General features: G+C 50.7%; 1 protein-coding gene across 2 annotated transcripts in view; it reads left to right on the top strand.

The window, feature by feature from the left end:
- The window catches only part of MYO1D (myosin ID), a 142091-nt gene that overhangs the window by 48654 nt on the left and 75053 nt on the right, over positions 1–18384 (top strand). For both annotated transcript variants that reach the window (XM_027667857.1, XM_027667856.1), the window contains exons 14-16: positions 399–531; positions 9625–9791; positions 14994–15201. In XM_027667857.1, the coding sequence (XP_027523658.1) occupies positions 399–531; positions 9625–9791; positions 14994–15201 (508 nt within the window). The remainder of the gene's footprint in view (positions 1–398; positions 532–9624; positions 9792–14993; positions 15202–18384) is intronic.

The following is an 18384-nucleotide window of genomic DNA, read 5'->3' as shown; positions in this document are numbered from 1 at the left end:
CTTTATGTATCCAGAGTGGTGCAGAAATACAGCTTGAAATCAGGTCACAGGTTCCCAGGGAGGATGTTGCGGGTCTTACTCTCTTCTGTTTTGATTAAATTCTTTATATGTTGTGTCTGTAAATCAGACCCTGCCTTTGATGGATCACCCCAGAGGGATTGTCACTGTCCCAGCCCTGCACATCCTGATCTGAAGAGACGAATGTGCTGCTTGTTTTTCCAGAGTATTCAGTTATAAGCTTGAACTTGCTCTTAGAAGCAGGAGATGATGTGCCCAAGAATGTCAGTCTGATGCTTTGTGAGCTGAAAGCAGCAGTGGAGCTGGGCAGGAACGAGCTCCTGAATTTTGAATGGAGTGGAAGTGCTGTTAGAGTGGGAATTAAAGAGACTCTCTTGTAGCTCCAACCCTGTGCTGAAGATGATGTGGCCTGAAGGGAAGCTGAGCATCACTGAGGTCACCAAGAGACCTCTGACAGCTGCTACTCTGTTCAAGAACTCCATGATTGCACTGGTGGACAACCTGGCACTGAAGGTAAAGATTCCTGCTTCCAAATTGACTCCCAGCTTCTGAGGAGCTGGGTGTAGCTTCTCCCTGGAGACACTCCCCACTTCCCATCACTGCCATCCCTCAGGGAGTGAGCTGAGCAAAGGCAGAGGAGCTTTGGATGTGCCAGTGGGCAGCTGGGAAGGTCTCATTGGAGGGTCACCTGGAATTCTGGTTCCTCTGGGACCAGTGGAGCTTTCACTCATAGGAAAACCAGTCTGTCTTAGGTGATAGTTATTGTATCAAATGAACAATCATCTTTAGCAGAGCTCTTGGCAGAGGGCCCAGAGGAGGTTATTCATGGTGCAGAGATTCTCTCTGGCTTCCAAATCCGAGGGATTTCCATGAAAATACAGCTAGGCCTTTGTGAGTTCCTTCTTCCCTCCTCTTTGCCGTGGCAGAGGGTGAGGAGGGAAACCTTTTATTTCACTAAATAATTCAGTTCTGTAGTGGAAGGCATGGCTTGGGCAAAGCACCACGTTGTGTGGAGGAAGGTGGGTGAGGGAATGATGTGGGAAGGGGCTGTTTGAGGGGGGGGATCCCTCCTGTGAGCAGAGATCACCTCCTGAGGGGGTTCAGTGCACACAGAAACCCTGGGGTGTTGCTGGGGAGGGCTGTGAGCAGGGGGGACAGCAGGGAGGCTCTGCAGGTGTCCATGGAAAAGCTTCATTTCCTTGTTCATTGGAACAATTATTCCAGGCCACCTGGAAGTTGTAAAAATAGAATAATCAAGAGAATGGCCTGTGGTGGTTTGAACAATCCCTGCAGCTCCCAGCAGGGCACAAGGGGTTTGAGTGGCACCTTCTCCATCCTGAGTCAGTGGGCACCAGCATTCCTCCCTGGAACTGGCTGGGCTGTGTGGAGTGAGTTCCTCTCGGGCCATTTATCATCAGTGTCTCTCAAATGCCAGCCTTTTCCAAGGCATAACCTGGAGCTGTTTCCAAGCCAAATTCCCAAGGAGGTTCCTGTGTGTGTCTCAGTGTGGTCCTTTCCCATTCTTTACCTTCCCTTAATCTTCACTGAGAAACTTGTATTGAAGATGTCAGGGTTTTCCTCATTTTCTGTTGGATTGCATTGGGGAAAATTATCTTGGAGTGTTGTATTTCCCATGGATCCCATAAAGGGAAGGCTCTCATGTAACAGATGTGTCTGCCAGGACTTGACAAGGGCTCTGCCAGGCAGGAAGGAGCCAAGGGCTGCCAGGGTGGTGCAGGGCTTTATGGTCAACCCTGAGTGTGCTGGAGAGCTGGAACAGTGGGGGTGACACTCACACTTTGGGGTCTGCACTTGGAAAGTTCTCCTGCACAACAGCTTGTGCAGGTACTTCATGTGCAAAGTGAAGGAACCTGGATGAGCTTTAGCCATTTTCCATGGAGATCCTGGCTGTTCTACACCTTGAAAAACCCCAAACATTTCACAGGATTACAGAATTGTTAAGGTTGGAAAGGGGCTTTGAGATCATCAAGTCCAACCCTCAACCAGCACCATCACTGTTCATCCCTAAACCATGTCCTCAAGTGCCACATCCACGGGTTTTTTGAACACTTCCAGGGATGAGGAGTCCACCCGTGCCCTGGGCAGCTGTGCCAGGGATGGACAACCCTTTCCATGAGGAGATTTTCCCAATATCTGACTGAAACCTCCCTTGGCACAGCTTGAGGCCATTCCCTCTCCTCCTGTCCCTTGTCCCCTGGGAGCAGAGCCCGACCCCCCCTGGCTCCCCCCTCCTGTCAGGAGCTGTAGGAAATATTGGTGAGACCCCTCCTGCAGCCAGGCTTGTGTTACTTTAATTTTGGGGAGGTTGGTAGGTCAGGCTGCTGAACACAACCATTGTGTGCTGCAAACAGTGACTCAGAGAGCAGAGGTGAGTGAGTGCTCCTGGGTGGCTGCCCTGCCCCAGGGTCTCTCTGAGGTGACTTTTGGGGCAATTCATGATATGTGCATGTCATCAGCAAGCCAATAACTGGGCATTCAGGCCTTGGTTTTGAGATACTGGCTGTGCACAAATCACTGGGTGCTCTGCCCCTGGGTCCTTGCCAGTTTGGATCCTTGTCTCTGCCCTTCCCTCTGCTGGGGCTGCTGAAGCCACTCTCTGTTCTGGGGGCACCACCACTGCAGTTCAGGTGCTCTAATCCTTCCCTGGGGCCCTGTTACTCATTTTTTTCCATGCTGAACTCGGGGCTGGAGTTGCACTCTGTGGGGATCAACAGTGACAGCATCTGTGTGTCTGTGGTTCAGACCCCGCAGGACGTTTTTGGGAAGCCTGTGGTCACAGCTGATGGAAACAGCTCTGAAAACAGGCTTGCATAAGCTGTGTGAGCTGCTGTGGTTTAGGGGTGGCAGAGGAATAAGGTTCCATTGGGAGAGGTAAAATCAGTTCATGTTTTGCTCAGCTGTTTCTCCAAGAAAACCAAGAAGAAAGGCTTGAGTTTTGCTGCAGTTGGAGCTAATGATTTATTCACATTATCTGAGTGTGCCCAGTGCAGTCAGAGCTGCTGCCTCATCCTGCCCTCCCATTCCACCTGGGCTGCTCATGCTTCTCTGAAAACTCTTTAAACCATATTTTTATGCTCAGTTTTCTACAGTCCCCAAACAGGGTGGCAGCCCAGGGGCTCCTCTTCACTGACACTCATTTGGCCTTTCCTGAAAAGCTGAAGGGTTTTTTGGCTGTACCAACAGTATCTTTAAACTTTTGGGGGAATAGTCTCCAAAAGTGCCATTTTGGTGGGCAGGAATAACAATAATCACAGAACCATAGAATTGTTAAGGTTGGAAAAGACCTTTAAGATCATCAAGTTCAAACACCAACTCAGCACCACCAGAATATCAGAATCTCAAAGTGTGGGACCACAGTGCACAATACCTGCAACACTAGTTGTTATTTAACTTCTCTGGTACTTAAAATAACAACCTTTAAAATTCTGTTCAGTTGCTACTCTGGTTTAAGTCTGGAATTTGGTGATGACACAGAGTTCTGTGAGGGGAAGGGGCAGGTGTTGTGGTTGTTGGGGTGTCAGATGCTTCCACTGGGGTCAGGAGCAGGGCAGTGCTGTGAAGAGTGTTCTCAAAAGTGGCTTTGATTTCAGTGGGTGCAAATACGTGTTTGTAGATGTCTGGAAACCCAGGAAATGTGGCTGGAAAGGCCAGACCACCCCTCAAACCCTGGGCTCACTTTTGGGGCTCTCCAGACGTTGAGGGGCTGGAGTGTGTCCAGAGAAGGGAATGGAGCTGGGAAGGGGCTGGAGCAGCTGAGGGAGCTGGGGGGGCTCAGCCTGGAGCAAAGGAGGCTCAGGGGGGACCTTCTGGCTCTGCAACCCCCTGACAGGAGGGGGGAGCCGGGGGGGGTCGGGCTCTGCTGCCAGGGAACAAGGGACAGGAGGAGAGGGAATGGCCTCCAGCTGTGCCAGGGCAGGTTTAAATTGGATATTGGGAAAATTTCTTCATGGAAAAGATGGTCAGCCATTGGAACAGGCTGCCCAGGGCAGGGGTGGAGTCTCCATCCCTGGAGGGATTTAAAAGCCCTGTGGATGTGGCACGTGGGGACATGGTCAGTGATGGCCTTGGCAGTGCTGGGGGACAGTTGCATTTGATGCTCTCAGAGGACTTTTCCAGCCTAATGCTTCTGTGGTCCCATGGAAAATGCCTTTGGAAGGTGCTGGGTTCTCAGTGTCTCAGTACTGCTGTAATCCTCCAGGTTACACCAGGAGCCTTTTGGGCACAAACCTCTGACAGACAGAAGAAAACACCCTTGTTTTGGTTGGTTTTTGGATGGAAAGCCCAGCTGGCTCCAGGAGTGGGCACGTTCCCTTTCTCAAGCACATGTTTGACTGCCTGTGCTGTTCTCTGGAGGGTTTGCTCTCCCTGAGATGGATTATTTTGGGTGGATTTTTTGTAAATCCTGACACAGGAGGTGCTGTGGCTGCCCTGGCTGGGAATGAGAAGCTTCTCTGGGAGCTCTCTGGACATGCAGCTTTTCCTTTATTCTTTTCTTCCATCCCCCCATAACTCCTTTTGTTTGACTCTTCCTTCCATCCCTCCCCTCTCCTATCCAGGCTGACAGGCTTCATCTCTAGTAAGTTATAATGTCACCAGCTGTGACTGATGGGACAAATCCAGCACAAATTTGTCAGTCCTGTGTCCCATCCCCTCTCTCATCTAAGAGCTGTTGAACAGAAGCCTCCCAAGGAGGAGTTTGTTCAGTGTTCAGTGGCTTGAAACTGGTTTGTTTTCTTTTGAACACCTAAAAATCCAAAAATCACTCAGTTTGATTGAAAAATAAAATGAGTTGCAATTAGGCATCTAAAGAGCTTTCAGAGCGGGGTCTTTGTGTCTCTGCATTTCAGTTCTTCCCTTTAGAAACTGCAGTTCTGACAGGAAGAATGGGAGCTGCATAATTATCCCCCCCCGAAGAGCTGGGGCTGGGGGGATTGGAAGCCTGGAATAATCTACTTTAGAATTTACCCTTGAAGCTGTCGTTGCTGAGAGGCTTTAATTGCACTGTAATTGCACTGATAGATGATCTCCTGTCTGTGCAGGCACTTCCCAATCCTGCTTTCCAAAGGGTTTCAGCCTTTTATAGCAAAAGCAGACACATTTGGTCCCCTTTGTGCTGGACCTAAAGTCAGAGATTTGAGGGTTTTTGCATTTTTGAATGTGGAATATTTGTGATATCAACCTCAAAAAGTGATTTATGTTCCTCTTGCCATCAGATGCAGCACAGGGCAGGTCTGGCATGGCCTGGCACCACCTGGTGTTGGTGACCCTGCTCCTGACACCGAGAGAGGTTTGTCCCTGATGGTGATAAAGGGATGGAGAAGTGGCCCAAGGTGAACATCAGCAGGATGGGATGGGGAGAATTAGAACTGGGCACGGCCCCAAGGCTGCCAGAGCTCCAGGAGGGTTTGGACAACACTCTGAGGGACAGGGGGGGATTGTTGGGGTGCCTGTGCAGGGCCAGGGGTTGGGCTGGATGATCCTTGAGGATCCCTTCCAACTCCACATATTCCATGACTCTGTGGTTCTTTGAAGTGCTGACCATTCACCTTCACGGTTCCCAAGTTCAGGTGTCATTCAGAGCTCTCTGTGTATCCTGCATTTTCCCTGAACAGCTCATTTCCAGTCCCAGCAAAGAGTGGGAGAACAAACAAAACAGGGATGGGATGTGTTGGGAGGGATGCTGCCTCCAGCTCCCTGACAGGAGGGGAACCAGGGGCGGTAACAGCAGAAAGGACAAGAGGAAACGGCCTCAAGTTGTGCTAGGGAAGGTTTAGGTTGGATATCAAGGTTGGATATCAGGAAAACATTTTTCACTGAAAGGGTTTCCAGCCCTGGCACAGCTGCCCAGGGCAGTGGTGGGGTCACCATCCCTGGAAGTGTTCAGAAAACCTGTGGATATGGGTCAGTGGTGAAAACAGTGGTGGTGCTGAGCTGATGGCTGGACTCCATGGGTCTTAAAGGTCTTTTCCAACCGGAATGATTCCATGACTCTGTGAATTACTGTGGCAGAAGGAAGTGCTCCGTGCTGGTGACTTTGTAGGAGACCTCACCCAGAGCAGAGCTGCCTGGTGTGTCATGGAATCATGGAATTGTTTGGGTTGGAAGGAACCCTAAAGCTCATCTCAGAATCACACAACATTCTGAAGTAGAAAGAACCCACAAGGACCATCCAGTCCAACCCCTGGCCCTGCACAGACACCCCAACAATCCCACCCTGTCCCTCAGAGCATTGTCCAAACCCTCCTGGAGCTCTGGCAGCCTTGGGGCTGTGACACTGCCCTGGGGAGCCTGGGCAGTGCCAAGCACCTCATTCCACCCCTGCCGTGGGCAGGGACACCCTCCACCAGACCAGGCTGCTCCCAGCCCCGTCCAGCCTGGCCTTGGAGTGTCCTTTCCTGAGCCCTCCACTCCCTGAGGAAGAGCTGAGTGAGGAGGGCACTGCCCTGGCAGGGGCTCAGCTGTTTTTGGGAGCTGGGCACTGTTTCCCTGCATCCAGCTCTGCCTCAGTCCCCTGGGAAGGAGAGGAGCCAAACAAGGCTGTGAGGGAGCTGTGCCTGCCACACTTTGTGGGAGCGATGGAGTCACTGGGAGAGGGGAGGTGACGTAAGGACGGATGTTGCCCACACATCCTGCTGCTTATTCCACATTCCTCGTACCTATCCCTGCTCCTGAGCTGCTTCCTGGAGGGTGGGCAGCTCCAGGATGCTGCCAGCTCTTTGTGGGTGCTTAGCTCAGATTTTCTTCACTCTCCTCGTTGCTTTATATTCCCATCCCAAGGACAACCCTCCAGGAGAAATCCCAGCCTGGTGCTGCTGATGGCATCCTTGAGAAAGCAGGAAATATTCCAGCCCAAAACCTTCCCCAGTGGCTTATATCAGCCTTTAGGATATGCTTTTCCAAGGCCTCTATGTCTTGGTCTGTTCATTGCTCACACTCATCAGTGAGTGGAGGATCCTTGGGGGTCTCCACAGTGCTGCCAGCTCCGGGTTGTGTCAGGATTAGCCAGGAGAGTCAAGGATGGTCCTGTTTCTTCAGTATTCCTGCAGGGAAACAGCAATTCTGGGCCTTTCCTGTTGTCCTGAGATTAGGTGGGTGACCTCAAATCATAGAGAAATCATAGACAGAAGGGCTGAAGGGGACCTGGGAGTGCCCCCAGTTCACCTTGTGTTTGGGGACACCTCTGCCTGTATCTTCCCTTCAGATGCTTGTTCAGGCTGTTCTCCCTAGTGGTGGAGAATCCCTCCTTTCCTCAAGCTCTGCTCCCACTCCTTATTTTCCTGATGCCTAATTTGAGGGTTTTATACCATGGTTAAAGGCACAGTTCTTCTGTGTCCTAAAGCTGAATGTTCACATTTCCTCATATTTACCCTTTAAATGTATAAAATCTACAGCAGGATGGTTCTGTGGCTCCTTGGTCCTTCAAGACTAAACCTGTATTTCCTCTGAGTCACATTTGCTGGATTTTTTGATCTTTCTTGTTCTTGCCTGCACTGACTCACTGTTCCCACTTGAACTGCAGTGCCCTGTGTGAGGTGTTCAGAGAATTAGAAATCTGTTGGGTTTTTTGTCTTGCAGTTTTCCTGTTCTTGTGCCCTTTCCTAGAAAAACATGAACTTGCCTCGTGTCAGCTTGAACTCCTGCATGTCTTTTTAGCACCAGTGTAAATCAGTTTTTCATTATTTATTAATCAACTATTTCTGCTGAATGTGGAACTTTGCATTTGTTCTCACTGAATTAACCCCTCTCTCCCCCCAGACCACTTCTCCTCTTTGTTACCATTGTGGGGTCTTGAGGCTGTCCAGGAGTGCTGGAACACAACAGACCCCTCTGGAGAACCCTTGGGGTTCCCTTTGAGGTACCTCTGGTTCCTCAGAGCAGTTCACAACCCCCCAGCTTCATCTGGTCCAGGGCAAGGTTGCTGAAATGTCATTCCTGGTTTATCAGTCGTGGTTATCAAAGGGGACATCTAATGTTCAGCTGTCACCCAGGCTGTGTGTCTCCCTTTATCAAGGTGTCAGATTGCTGCAAACTGCTTTTTGGAATGCTGCAGTTCGTGTGTATCTGTGGCATGTCCTCTGAAGGTCTCTGCCCACACTGGGACCCCCTGAGCTCGCTGGGATCCTCTGAGTTCTCTCCTTGGCTGGTGCTGAGGTTTGGTGGGCAGTGAGCTCTGCCAGCCTGCAGGAAGTGCCACTCCCTTTGCAAGGGCTACTTGAAAAGTAACATCTGTCAATGTGAGAAGAATAAAATTTTGCCTTGAAAAGCTCTGGTGGGCCTTCTATGGAGCTGTGCCAGGGCAGGGGCAGGTTGGATCTCAGGGAAAGGTTCTTCCCCCAGAGGCTGGTTGGGCACTGACCAGGCTCCCCAGGGCAGTGTCACAGCCCCAAGGCTGCCAGAGCTCCAGGAGGGTTTGGACAACGCTCTGAGGGACAGGGTGGGATTGTTGGGGGGTGTGTGCAGGGCCAGGGGTTGGACCACTCCCAGCTCAGGGTGCTCTGTGGTTCCATGATGATGGGTTGCTTTTCCACACCCCACCAAGGTTGAAAGTGGATAGCAAGGGCTGACAAGAGAAAGAAAGGAATGAACTCCAAAACCCAGTGGGATGGAAGTGCCTAAGTGTAAAGGCCTCGTAGCCACCCCTCACACTGGTGCTGGTTACAGACCACGTTGACCTAACTGAAAGCTATTATTTAATCAAATAAAAATGAAAGAAAACATCAAAACACTCTGACAGGCCTGATGTCACTGTGAAAGCTGTGATCCTGTGGGACACACCAGAGCATCCAGGATCAGCCCAGGCAGGGGCAGGACCCCTGGACTGTGTGGGGTGGAGTAAAGCCACCCACCCCTGTCCCACCTTCTCTGCCCCCTGCATGTCCAGGGTGGTGCAGAGAGAGGAACTCACGTGCTGCTGGGTTGTGTTTGTCCTGGGGAAGGTCCTGTGGGCTGGAGGCAGCTGGAGGTTGGAGTTCAGTCATTCCCATCCTTCAGGCCTGTTGGAACAGGGTTTGGACTTTGTTCAGCACAGCTAAAACTGAGATTAGCTGCGTGTGCACAGCCCCTTCTGTGTGTGCACAGCCCTTTCTGTGTGTGCACAGCCCCTTCTGTGTGTGCACAGCCCCTTCTGTGTGTGCACAGCCCTTTCTGTGTGTGCACAGCCCTTTCTGTGTGAGCACAGCCCCTTCTGTGTGAGCACAGCCCCTTCTGTGTGTGCACAGCCCCTTCTGTGTGTGCACAGCCCTTTCTCCTGGGTGAGCCTGGCTGTGATCAGCCCACAGGAGCCCTCCTACATCAAGTCCCCCCAGCTCTGTGATGAGGAGCGTTGTGGGCACCGGGTGAAGTCCCTGGGCCTGCTGGAGAACATGGGTCCTGTAACAGGTCCCTGCAGGGTGTGAAGGGGAGAAATGTGTCACTGTCACCTCTGTTTTAACCCTCTGATCCCTGCTGGGCAGTCAAACCCTGTCCAGCGTTCCGGGGTGCGCTCCCAGCTCCGTGTTCTCCCGGTGTGTGCACAGACCCTGCTGTGTGTGCACAGACCCTTCTCCTGGGTGACTCTGGCTGTGCTCTGTTGCTCTGTCCCCCCAGGAGCCCTACTACGTGCGCTGCATCAAGCCCAACGACAAGAAGTCCCCCCAGGTGTTCGACGAGGAGCGCTGCAGGCACCAGGTGGAGTACCTGGGGCTGCTGGAGAACGTGCGCGTGCGCCGGGCGGGCTTCGCCTACCGCCAGACCTACGAGAAGTTCCTGCACAGGTAAAGAGCTGCTGGCAGGGGGATGGATCAGCTCCTTGCAGGGCATCTCCACCCTTGGAGTGAGACGTAAAAAACGTTCAGGTTTTGTTTGTTTCTTCGTTGTTTTGTTTGCTTCAAACGTTGGGAACATTTTGAGTATTTTAACGCACGTTTTGCAAAGTTGTCTTACCCTGATCCACGTCTCCCCCCTCCAGAACTCCCCATAAAACACACCCACTTTCATCTTCTCAACACCATACTCTTCCACTTCACAACCCTCCTTATTCTATTTCCTGTCACTGGAGCCTTAGAAAACAAAATACCCAACTTGTAAACCACTCAAATAGTTCATGGAAAACATTGGTCTTGTAGAGCAAAGGTTGAAGGCTACTCCCTTCTTAGAGTTTACCATTCAGAAAAAAAGGAATTAAACCTTTAGCCCCAACTCCCAAAGCTGGTATGTTCAATTACACCACTTTTTGACACTTCCCTATCCTTAAACACACCCCCCCCAAACATTTCATGTGTTTGGATGCACTTCTTTGCATTAAACCATCTGCCCCTGTTCACATCTCCCTCATGCAGGAATTTTCATACAAACTGAATGTGTAAATCTATGTAAAGGAGTGGGATTTGGCTCTCCCCTGGAGGGAAGTCAAGTCCTCTGGGACTCCTGATCTGTGGGTGTGTTTGGTGTAAATCAGCTGTTGGGTCTCACAGGGTCCCTGTTGCCCTGGTTTTGTGTCAGGGTGTGTGTCCTGCTCAAACCCAGCTCCTTGTCTGCTAAAATCCATTTGCTGTGTTACCCCACAGCAGGAATATGTAATGAGGTTCTTTCCCAGAGCATAATCCCAAAACCTGAGCTAATTAACCTGTGTTTCCTCCCTGAACATTGATTTTTGCAGAGAGGGACAGACAGACGTGGTGTGTCTGGGGAAGGTCCACAGTGACGTTGTGTGGGAGGAAACCCCTGGACTTCAAAACTGGATGTCTGAGAAAGGGATGGTATCATGGCCCCATGAAACATGTTTTTGATACTTTTTGGCCCCTTAATTCCTGCCATACCTGTGGCAAATGACATGTTTTAGGTTGAAATTTATCTTAAGGCTTCAGTAATTTAACACTGGCCCTGCGAGTTCATCCTCCTCGGGTGGAACAGGGAATGGAGGTTCAGTTCTGTTACTGAATCGGGAGGAAAGGGCCAAGGGGGTAGAAAAAGAATTGAACTGTCTGAGCAGGTGAGAAGTCATGAGTTAGAAACAAAGTGCTGGTGAAAGACCTTTTGCTGTTCAGAGTGAAGGTTTGCCTGGATAGATCCTGATCCCCCACAGTGGCACAAAAGGCTCCAGCTTCCTAAACCCAGCCTGCAGTGCTGGGGATCAGCTTCCCTGAGCATCCTGCAGTGCTCAGAGTGTGCTTTCACCTCACATGTGGAATTCATTACAATTTCCTCCTAAGATCTGTGTAATCACTATTAATGTAAACAGCTGCTTTGCTTTTAATGAATGTTTGATGAGCTCCCCGTAAGCTGCAGCCCAGAAGTGTTTGCAGCCAGGAAAGCAAATCAGCACATGGCAACTGCTTCAGCTTTTTTGGGCAGTTGGGACATGTGTTCTGCTCAGCCCTGGAGTGGGATTAAACCTCCAAACACCCAGGGTGGGATCAGGCACTGTGTTTGTGTGTCGTGGGGTTGCTCTGAGCCTGCTCTGCACTGACTTCTCTGAATTAAAAGATGAGGGAAAATATTCCACTGGCCTCCTGGCCTGGATATTATTCTTTGTTCCTTGTCTTTGGGTGAGCCATTCCCTCTTAGGGGCTGAAGGATGTGATCAGCTGCACATTCCTGAGCTGGTTTTGAGCAGGGATCACACGGGATTTCTGTTCCTTTATATTTACATTTACCAGGCTTATTGGGAGACTGGGAACGTGGAGGAGACTCCAGGCCCTTCAGCCTGGGCTCTTGCAGTGCATGTGGGGCCAGTCTTAAGACAGATCCTGAGTGATGTTGAGATGTAACTTCATCATCTGTTTGCTTCCATTCACAAAGATATCACAAAGTTCAGGCCCCAAAACAGACATTTAACATTTAACTCCCTGACAGGCCCCTGAGGCTTTCAGGTGTTCTGAGCCCAGAACAGATCCCTGGGTTTTGTGTTGCTGATTCCTCTTAGAGGACAGAGAAGTTCTAGATCAGGTTATATATAGATAAGAGATAACATATACGTATATAATACATATATGAGGGCATGTATGCCTGGTTTTTATCTATATATATGGACATGTGTATATAAAACATAACTTTCCTTTCTGTAGAAGAGTTTGTTGCTGTTTAGCCCTAAATCCTGTGAGGGAGTTGGTATCTCCCCTCTCCCAGTAGGAATGAAGTGAAGCACAGTCAAGACCATTAATAAATGTCTTTTTTTAACTTCCCTTGAAATGAAAAAAACTCTTTGGGCTCTGTGCAAGCCAGGCTGCCCTCACCAATTTGTAGAAAGTGAGATGTAGATATTTTCAGCTGAATCAGGAGATGATGTGCCTTCACTGCATCTTCCAGTCAGGTGCCACATGTGTTGCCTTCCATGGATGGAATGGGTTCTCTTGGTTTAATATATAACTCACTATCCAAAAAAATGCTGATTGGGTTTCAGGCAGGTGGTTGGAAATGGATGCTCAGTGTTGTGAGTGCCCTTGGAAGCTGTGGGATGTGCAGGCAGGCCAGGGCAGGGCTGTGGTGGCAGTGAGCAGGTTTATTCTGGGTTCTGCCTCACTATAATTAGCAGCCAGGCTGGGACTGAGTGGCTGTGGCAGCCAGGCCGTGCTGGAGCTGTGGGGAGGGAGCCCCTGGCATTGGGAGACACGTGGGAGGGACGGGAACAGCCGGAGTGCCGGGATGTCCCAGCACCTGTGGGACACAGGGAGGGGGGCCAATGGCCTCGGGGTGTCTTTGGGTGCCATAGTGGGGTTTGTTGGAAAGGAGGAGGAAGATTTAACATTTGAGGCAGGTTTTCAGCTCTCTGACATCCCTTTCTCCTGCTCCCCTTGGCAGGACAGGCCTGGCTCGGAGCCTGGTCCATAGGCTGGTCCATGGCCTGGTCCATAGTTGTGTTCCCAGCCTGGTCCATACCCTGGTTCCCAGCCTGTTTCCCAGCCCTGGGGGTTGCACTCCCACCCTGCTTGGCTCTTCATTTTTAATTTTTCCCTAACATATTTGTCTCAAGGTGGAAGGTTTTCCCAGTGACTGAATTCTCGCAGGAACATTTTCCTGGTGGGAGCAGGGAGGGGAACCAGTGTGCAGTGTTGATGCTTTTGCCAGCCAAGTGCACGTGCACAGTCTTCTTCTGTGAGTCTGAAGAGAGGTTTTATAGGGCTCCTTATTAATCAGTGAGCTCCCTGTAACCTGATGGTGTTCCCTGTTCAGTGTGCACCTCCATTTCCCCGTGTTCCACAGCGTATTCCAAAGGCTAATTTGATGAATGAACGTGACACTGGGATATATTTCCATCCAGGCTTATTTCAGCCTGTTCAGCACCTCCTGCAGTGCCCCCACCCCCAGGAAAAGGCTGACTGTGTGGCTGTTTAAGTGTGGCTGAGAGTTCTGAATGTCTGAAACATTGAAATTAATGCTTGGCTGGGCTTGGGGGCTTTTAAGTGAGAAGTGGCTGCGATCGCTCCATGCTTGTTTTATTTAGAACATGAATGTGGCTCCTATTGCAGGGAAAGTGTCTATTACAGTTTTTATTATGCCCATAAATCTTGTGCAGAAAATTCGTTGTTGCTTTTTTTGCAAAGGCCTGTTCACCTGATCAGCACTTTGCAGGGCTGGGAGATCTTACAGAGGACTGGGGCTGATCCTCATACTTTGTGTTTGATTTGTAGTTCTCCTGCTTCCAACCTGCATTTTCTGTAGTGGGAAAAGGGGTTTGGAGGGCGAGGATGGGAGGAATGACTGACCCACAGCTCCAGGGCAGGGGTGATGGTTGCACAGACTGGGGCAGTCAAGGGGCAGCTGCTGGGGGAAGAGACGGAGTCTGTCAGAACTTTGGCTCCCAAAGTGCAGAATTTTTAAATCCAGGTTTTCTGACAAAGCCACTGGTTGCAGGTGGCTTCTGATGCAGAATGTGAGCAAACCAAAGCTATCCTTCCTCACAAAAAACCTCTAAAATTAAAATTGTATGCCAAGTGTGAATAATGGAACTGCCAGACCTGCAGGAGGCCAGTGCTGAGGTTTGTCCTGTTGCATCAGCTCAGTGCTGATGAGATGAGCTCCTCCCAGCGTTCTTTTCCAGCTTCTCATAAAACCTCTTATATTCATTTTTCTTGGATTTTGAGGATCATGATTCCCCCAGAGAACATCTTGAGGCTCTTCTCTATCAGAGAGGGACCTGGCAGTTTGGATTGACAGGAAGCTGAACAGGAGCCAGAGTGTGCCCAGGTGGCCAAGAAGGCCAATGGATCCTGGCCTGGATCAGGAACAGTGTGGCCAACAGGTCCAAGGAAGTGATTCTTCCCCTGGACTCAGCACTGGTGAGGCCACCCCTGGAGTGCTGTGTCCAGTTCTGGGCCCTCAGCTCAGGAAGGACATGGAGGGGCTGGAGCAGGTCCAGAGGAGAGCAACGAGGCTGGGGAAGGGACTGGAGCACAAGTGCTGTGAGGAGAGGCTGAGGGAGCTGGGGCTGTTCAGCCTGGAGAAGAGGAGGCTCAGGGGAGACCTCCTCACTCTCTGCAACTCCCTGACAGGAGGGGGTAGCCGGGGGAGGTTGGTCTCTTTTCCCAGGCAATGATCAACAAGACAAGAGGGCTCGGTCTCAAGTTGTGCCAGGGGAGGTTTAGGTTGGATATTAGAAAGAATTTCTTTCCAGAGAGGGTGATCAGCCACTGGAATGGGCTGCCCAGGGAAGTGGTGGATTCTCCCTCCGTGGAGGTTTTTAAGACAAGACTGGATGTGGCATCAGTGCCATGGGCTGGGAACCACAGCGGGGTTGGATCAAGGGTTGGACTTGATGATCTTGGAGGTCCCTTCCAACCCGTCTGATTCTGTGATTCTGTGATTCTATGATTCTGTGATTCTGTGATTCTGTGATTCTATGATTCTGTGATTCTATGATTCTGTGATTCTGTGATTCTATGATCCGTTTGAATCAGTCCTAAAAGCCGTTGAAGGTTGGCCTCGTTGAGGACCTCAGTGACGCTTCTCCATCTGTAGCTTGTCCCTTGTCTCCCCAGGTACAAGATGATCTCGGAATTCACGTGGCCAAACCACGACCTGCCCTCGGACAAGGAGGCCGTGCGGAAGCTCATCGAGTGCCACGGCTTCCAGCACGACGTGGCCTACGGCAAGACCAAGCTCTTCATCCGCACGCCCCGCACGCTGTTCACCCTGGAGGAGCTGCACGCCAAGATGCTCGTCGGGATCGTCCTCTTCCTGCAGAAGGTAAAGCTCAAAGCTCGGCTCAAGGTCATTAAAACGCCTTTTTTTGCCTCTCTGGGCTCGCTCACAGAAGGGCTGAGGCTGCACCGGTTTGGTCACTGTCTGGGGTGTTTTTTAAGGCTCTCTCTGTGCCTGCACTGAGCCCTTCTTGGGAAGAGCAGATTCTGCAGCCGTTGCTGCTGCTGCTTCCACGTTGTTCTCATGAGTTTCTCTCGTACCTGAGCTTTTCATCTTTTAAAAGGTTCTCCTCTGCTGCACCTCAAGGTGTCCTTGTTCAAGGTGTAACAGCACTGCCAGTGTGCTGTCAATGAAGTGCAACAAGTACAAATAGCACTCAGTGACCTGAACTTGGAAAAAATCTGAGTTTAGAGGGATGGTAACAATCCCAGGGTCATGTGAGCTGGGCCTAGAAGAAGGCAGAGATGCACAGAGCACTTCTGTGAGGCTCTTCAATCCCAGCAGGAAAAAAATTCCCAGTCTGTGTGAGGGAGTTTGTCAGTTGTGCTGGTTGTGGGGCTTTGTGGCAAAAGTAAGTGTGGAGTGATTGATGTGTTTGCTCAAATATTTCTGGATCCCATTTATTTTCCCCTGTGACTCAAAACTCTCATCCCCAGCACCGAGACATGTCTCAGTGCCTCTTCATGAGGCCTTGGTGAAGTGGGATGTGCTGTGAGCTCCAGCACCCAAAACATTGGTGGTTACTGATCAAAAAACTCACTCTTTCCTCTGTGGAAATGAGTTTCCTGGGAGCTTCAGGGACTTTTGTGGCTGAAACACAGAATCCCAGAAGGGGTTGGATTAGAAGGGACCTTAAAGATTTTTCCCTGCACCCCCAGGGTGATCAAGGCCATCACAGAGCCACTGATGAACTGTCCCACATGTAAACCTGTCCTAGTCCTGTTACACATGGATTGCATGAGAGGGCCTTGGACAAGGGCCTGGAGGGACAGGACACAGGGAATGGCTTCCCACTGCCAGAGGGCAGGGTTAGATGGGGTGTATTAGGAAGGAATTCTTGGCTGTGAGGGTGGCACAGGTTACCCAGAGAAGCTGTGGCTGCCCCTGGATCCCTGGAAATGTCCAAGGCCAGGTTGGACGGGGCTTGGAGCAATTTGGGCTGGTGGAAGGTGTCCCTGCCCATGGCAGGGGGTGGAACTGGATGAGCTTAAAGGTGCCTTCCAACCCAAACCATCCTGTGATTCTCTGGTTTTAGTACTTGCTGAAATCTGTGTCTGTAGGAGTGAGATCTGTCTGGCCAAGAGCAGAGATGATGGGACTGACTGTCCCAACTACAGGGGTTGTCGATTAGTTCAAGATTTTTAGAAATGTGTTTTTTAGAATGTGTATTTTCTTTGTCGTTCTTGGAACTTCTGAACCCCTTTCTGTCCGTCACAAAGAGAAACTGCTGACATGTGGGTGTAAAAACTTCACAGAGCAGAGACTCCCTCTGAAGCTCTGCAGGTAACACAGGTTTGCACAAACCCTCCAAACCTGATGCACTGACTCAGTCCTGGGGAAGTTTGAGAGCCTGAAGCAGCAGTTCCCCACTGCAAGCGCCAACAATCCTGTGAACACCCCAGTCCATGGTGTTTGCAGTGCCTTGGATGGGATTCCCTTTCTGGAAAGCCAACCAGTTTGACCAGTATGGGAGCAGAAAGTGTCAAGCCCAGGTTTAGTCTCTGTTGGTGTTGGTTGTGCTGAATGGTTTGTGTTTAGGAAGGAATTCTGTCATTTTGGGTGTGATGAGTTTTTCTGGACGTGCCAAGCTCAGGCTGTGCAGGATGTGGGCCCTGCCCGTCTCTGGCCTTTGTGGTCCAGAGTTTTCTTCCCTATTTTCAGCAGGGTCCTGCTGCTGAGCTTCACCACCCCTTTCTTGGATACTCATCATCATCATCATCATCTCCCAGGTCTCTTCCTGGAAGGAGCAGCACACTTTTCCAGAAGCCTGATCTGAGTTATTCCTTTGGGGTGACCTGGGGCTGATCTGTGGGGCCCCTCACACACCCCAGGAGGTGTTTGTGGATCATCAGCTGGGCCTCCCCCGTGCTCTCCATGGTTTCCAGGGAGAAGTTTCCTCCCTGCAGCCACTGGGTGAGCACGTTGGTCTCCTTTGGTGCATCCACTGGGCCACACCATGAACCCAGAGTCTCCTTTTGCTGCAGCAGAACAGGGTGAGTTAATGAGCTCCTCCTTGGATAAAGCTGCAGGGGGGACACCTTGCTGCCAGGGGACCCTGGTTTTCTCATGAAACCACTGAGGGATTGAGAGGTGACCTTTTTGGAAAGGGCAAGGTGCAGTTGCTGGAGGGTCATTTTAAAGGCTGTCAGTGCTGGGGAAGCTGGTGATGGCTTCAGATCCACCCAGGGAGAGGCACAGCTTTGACAGCAACTCAGCTTTGTGGCTTTCTGCAAAGATCAGGATTACACAGTCTGGGCTGGGATCTGGACTGGGCTGGACCCTGGAGGAGAGCAGGGCTAAGGATTTTTTGCCCCCAGATTAAGAATAATGGATCAACTCTCTGGCTCCACAGGGGATTTTGCTGTAGTGGTTTTGTGTGGCATCAGCTGTGCTGGGTCATGTGTAGAGTGACTGTGGTGCTGTTTGGGGTTCTGTTGTTGCAACAGCAACAGTGTCAGAAGTTGAATTGCTGGTGCAGTTGTCCCGTGGCTTCCCAAACCTCCCTGCCCTGTGTCCTCCTCTCCCTGCAGTGGGCAGGGACTAACATGAGGCCTTTTCTTCTGCACAAAGTATTGGAGGTTGGACGTGGAGGCAGCTTTTTGTTACTGCTCTGTGAGAAACCTCCAGTGGGGTTCTCACTCTACCTCATAAAGGACTTGGGAGGATGAGATGAGCTCAAGTGGTCACAGTGCTGAGGGCTCTGAAGAAATCTGGGTGGCCAGAGCTCCTTTCCTGTAGCTCAGCCCTCTCTGCTTATCCTGAATATTCCTCAGCCAGGCTCTGGAACACAAAGGGATGCAGGGAAGCTGTTTACGAGTCTTGGAACTTGCAACTAAAACAAGGAACACTTAACAAATCAATAAATGCTTATTAAACAACCCATCAACAGAAGAGTGTTGGGCTGATGTCTGAGGTAGGAATTAGATACTTTGTAAGGGTCAAATCCATCTGGGAAATGCTTGAGTTTGTCTCCACTTTCAGGATGTCTCCTGTGTCACTGTCTGCTCT

The sequence above is a fragment of the Corapipo altera genome, unplaced genomic scaffold (assembly GCF_003945725.1).
Source record: "Corapipo altera isolate COAL_440 unplaced genomic scaffold, ASM394572v1 174, whole genome shotgun sequence".
In the NCBI taxonomy this organism is placed as follows: domain Eukaryota; kingdom Metazoa; phylum Chordata; class Aves; order Passeriformes; family Pipridae; genus Corapipo; species Corapipo altera.
Note: the sequence above shows the minus strand (reverse complement) of the source record. Positions and strands in the feature narration are given on the sequence as shown.